General features: G+C 37.6%; 1 protein-coding gene across 1 annotated transcript; it reads right to left on the bottom strand.

Annotated features, from left to right (window-relative positions):
- Positions 1–202: 202 nt before the first annotated feature.
- Positions 203–2,340, bottom strand: LOC130805706 (uncharacterized). Its single transcript, XM_057670490.1, has 4 exons — positions 2,203–2,340; positions 1,858–2,007; positions 786–1,284; positions 203–678 (listed from the first exon to the last, which is right to left on the bottom strand). The coding sequence occupies exons 1-4, from the start codon at positions 2,338–2,340 to the stop codon at positions 203–205; spliced, it is 1,263 nt and encodes a 420-aa protein (XP_057526473.1).
- Positions 2,341–3,398: the final 1,058 nt, after the last annotated feature.

Here is a 3,398-nt window from a genome sequence, read left to right as displayed (position 1 = left end):
ATTCCAAATGAATCTACTCCAAGGAACTTTAGGTAGGCCTTTAAAGTTATCCTGGTAGACATCCTTGATGATATACTTGTCTTGCAAGACTCAAGTACAAAGTTTATCCTTAACTCTACAAATCTTCTTAAAAGACCAACTCGCAGTTATGGGAGGGTTAAAAATAGCCCAGTTACCTCCTTTTGTATAGACACCGTGAAAGCTAACGAACCCATAGTGACTCAGAAAGGTAAGCCACATGCCTCGCTAATTTACCTACCGCAACCTCATTCCATTTACCAATAATCTTGATCCCTAGACCACCTAACTTCTTTGGCTTACAGATATCAGTCCAGTTGATATTACCTAGGGCTGTATTGTTTGGATCCACATGCCACATATATGCTCTACAAATAGCGTTGACCTTCTTGATGACTAATTTTGGCAAAATGAAAAGTTGACTCCAATATGTGCAAATGCTCTGAGGTACTACATAGTCCAACTGGACTCGTGCCGCATAAGAGAGAAATTTGGAACTCCAAGAGCGAATTTTAGCTGTCATCTTATCTACAAGTGTGTGACAGTCAGTACCAGTAATGCGTTTGGACGTGAGAGGCACACTTAATAAGTATTTAACGGGAAGTTTACCAAGGGGCATATCAAGCATATTAGCTCGTATTTGAACTGGATTTTGGACCCCTGTCAAATACAAAGCTGATTAAGAAGCAATCACACGAAGACCAGATGCAGCGGAAAAGATATCCAGACTTTCATAGAGATCTTAGCAGAATTGGCTTCACCCTTACAGAAGAGCATAAGGTCGTCAGCAAAGCATAAATGATTTAGCTTGAGACCTTTACATCTAAGGTGAAATCTAAACTGTTGGTTACCACCTGCTTCCATGAGGATCCGGGACAAATACTCCATGCCTATAACATATAGGAGAGAGGATAGTGGATCTCCTTGTTGTAGGCCTCTTTTAGGCTTGAAAATATTAGAAGGGCTGCCATCGACCATAAGAGAGTATTGTGTGGACGTGATGCATACCATAATAATCTTGATCACTTGAGGAGGGAAATTTAAAGTAATCAGCATGTCATGAATAAAATCCCAGTCCATGGTATCATAAGTCTTCCTCAAATCCACCTTAATCATACAACTAGGATAACAGTTCCTCTTTGAATAATGCTTAACCAAATCATGACACAGTAGAATATTGTGTGAGATGAGCCTCCCTGTTACAAAGGCGCCCTGATTTTGGCTAATGATGCTCCCTAGGACCCTCTTCAGACGAGAGCAGGTTAGCTTGGAAATGCATTTATATAATGTATGACAAGAAGAGATGGCCCTAACATTTAACAAAAAAAAGACTTGGTTTATTCAAAATTAAAATTAAAAAAAAATACTTCCATTATGTTTAGCACTTAAGGATAAATAACTAGATAGGTTACTAGTACTAATCCATACTCAACACTATTTAAACAAAGACTAAAAGAGGTTTAAAATAGGGCTATTAAAAATATTAAACATAATTTTTTTATCTTCCATCATAAAACATAAAAACTAATTCAATCAAGGGTCAAGTCAATAATCTCCCCCTTGATGGGAGACAAACTTAATTAAGAAATCAAAGAATTAATCATTTTAAAAGATCAAGTTCTAAACATTCTGATGTTGAGTTATATTTTGGACCATTATTCAAAAAAATTAATTACTTAATTTATTATATAATTTAATATGTGTTTTGAGTTCTTATCATTCATAGAAGTTAAGTCTTCAGACTATTTTTCTATCCTTTTATATTTGGATTATGCGGTTCTACTAACAAAGTATATGTGAACTAAATTTTATCCTCTCTCTGATCAAAGTAGCGCTTACCGTTGTCTGAGATCCTCGCCTATAATGGTTCGGACTAGGTAGGGCTGGTTGTAAACGTGCTGCTTGAGCTCTGACAAAGCATGCTTTTGTTAGCCCCTCCCCCCATGAAAAATATTTGTTCATCCCCCATGAAAAAATCGGGCAACAAACCTTGATAACGTTGTCATGTGTCCAGTTAGCTTCATGATATCTTCAGGAACAACTTAAACCTTTTCCGGACTAATGTCAATCCTTGTTTGGCTCACTAGATAGCCAAGGAATTTTTACTCGAAAGACACATTTTTTGGCAATGATCTTCATCTGGTGTTAGCGCATATTTTCAAAAGTTTCTTGGAGATCCTGTACTATATCCAATTCGGTTTTACTTTTGACAATGAAATCATCTATATAGACCTCCAGGATTCCACCTTGCTGGGAGGTGAAGATGTAGTCTATAAGTATCAAGTAGGGTGGTACAACATTTTTCATCCCGATGGGCGTCATCATTTAATTGAACACCCTAAGCATATGAACATGTTTTTTTCTTATCAGCAAGGTCAATGAAGATCTAATAGTACTTGGAGAATGTATCCCTACAAAATTGTACAGCTTACATAGCTGTTAAGTCTACCAATTGGTTAATTATGAGAAAAAGGTAGAAATCGGCCTTAAAGAAACATTTATCCTGCATTCTCGGGTACATACATGGTTTCAAGGAACCTAACATCCAGCAACTTTTGTACTTCTTCTTCCATAAACTTATCTTTCTTTATTCCAAATTTCTCTCTTTTTAATTTCCTGCATTCCATCCAGCACATTTAGCTTGTGAGTAATTGTTGCAAATGCCTGGCATATCAGCGGTCGAATATGCAATAAGGTATGCACTATCCTTGAGGAGCTGTACGAATTTTGGATCAAGTCCGTTCCTTATTTTCAATGTTTTTTATGTCCCCTCCTCCAGGGATACTTACTCCATGTTATGTTCATCCACCTCGATCTGGGGTGGATTTTTTCGCGGCTCCTCCTCTTCTAAGGGTCAAGGATCAACTTCAATAGGGTACCTAAACTTTTTCCCCTTTTGATCCAACAAGAAGAAGATTCTAATTTTTTGTGGCCCCTTAGCTTTCATCGCTTGATGAAGTTTCCCTGAGTGACCCGTTTTTTATTTCCGACTGGTCGGCTCTGCCCCAACCTTGTTGATCGAGTTGGAGGACTGAGCCATTGTCTAATTTTCCTTTCCTTTCCCAGCCTTTCATCTTTCCCTACAAAGAGTAAGGTTTGGTGATGTGTGGAGGAAATGCCAGTTAGAACTTTCAACGTCCCTTTCTCGGTTAGGGATACCAAGCCTATATCCATCCTCCCCATAAGGAAAAAGAAAAGGATATTAAAGGGGTAAATATGCTTGATGTAGTTCACTTATTTGTTGTAAATGGCCTCCTTTAAATTGAACAACAATGTTGTGTTTTTCAACTGAACTCTCAATATCACAACAATCAAAATTGCAATTTCAGAAGCAGTAGGGAGGTTATAATCTCGTCCGTTTGAAATCTTATTACCTATCA

This window comes from Amaranthus tricolor, chromosome 2 (genome assembly GCF_026212465.1).
Source record: "Amaranthus tricolor cultivar Red isolate AtriRed21 chromosome 2, ASM2621246v1, whole genome shotgun sequence".
NCBI classification, from domain to species: Eukaryota; Viridiplantae; Streptophyta; class Magnoliopsida; order Caryophyllales; family Amaranthaceae; genus Amaranthus; species Amaranthus tricolor.
The sequence above is the reverse complement of the archived record's forward strand: the minus strand, read 5'-3'. Positions and strand labels throughout refer to the sequence as shown.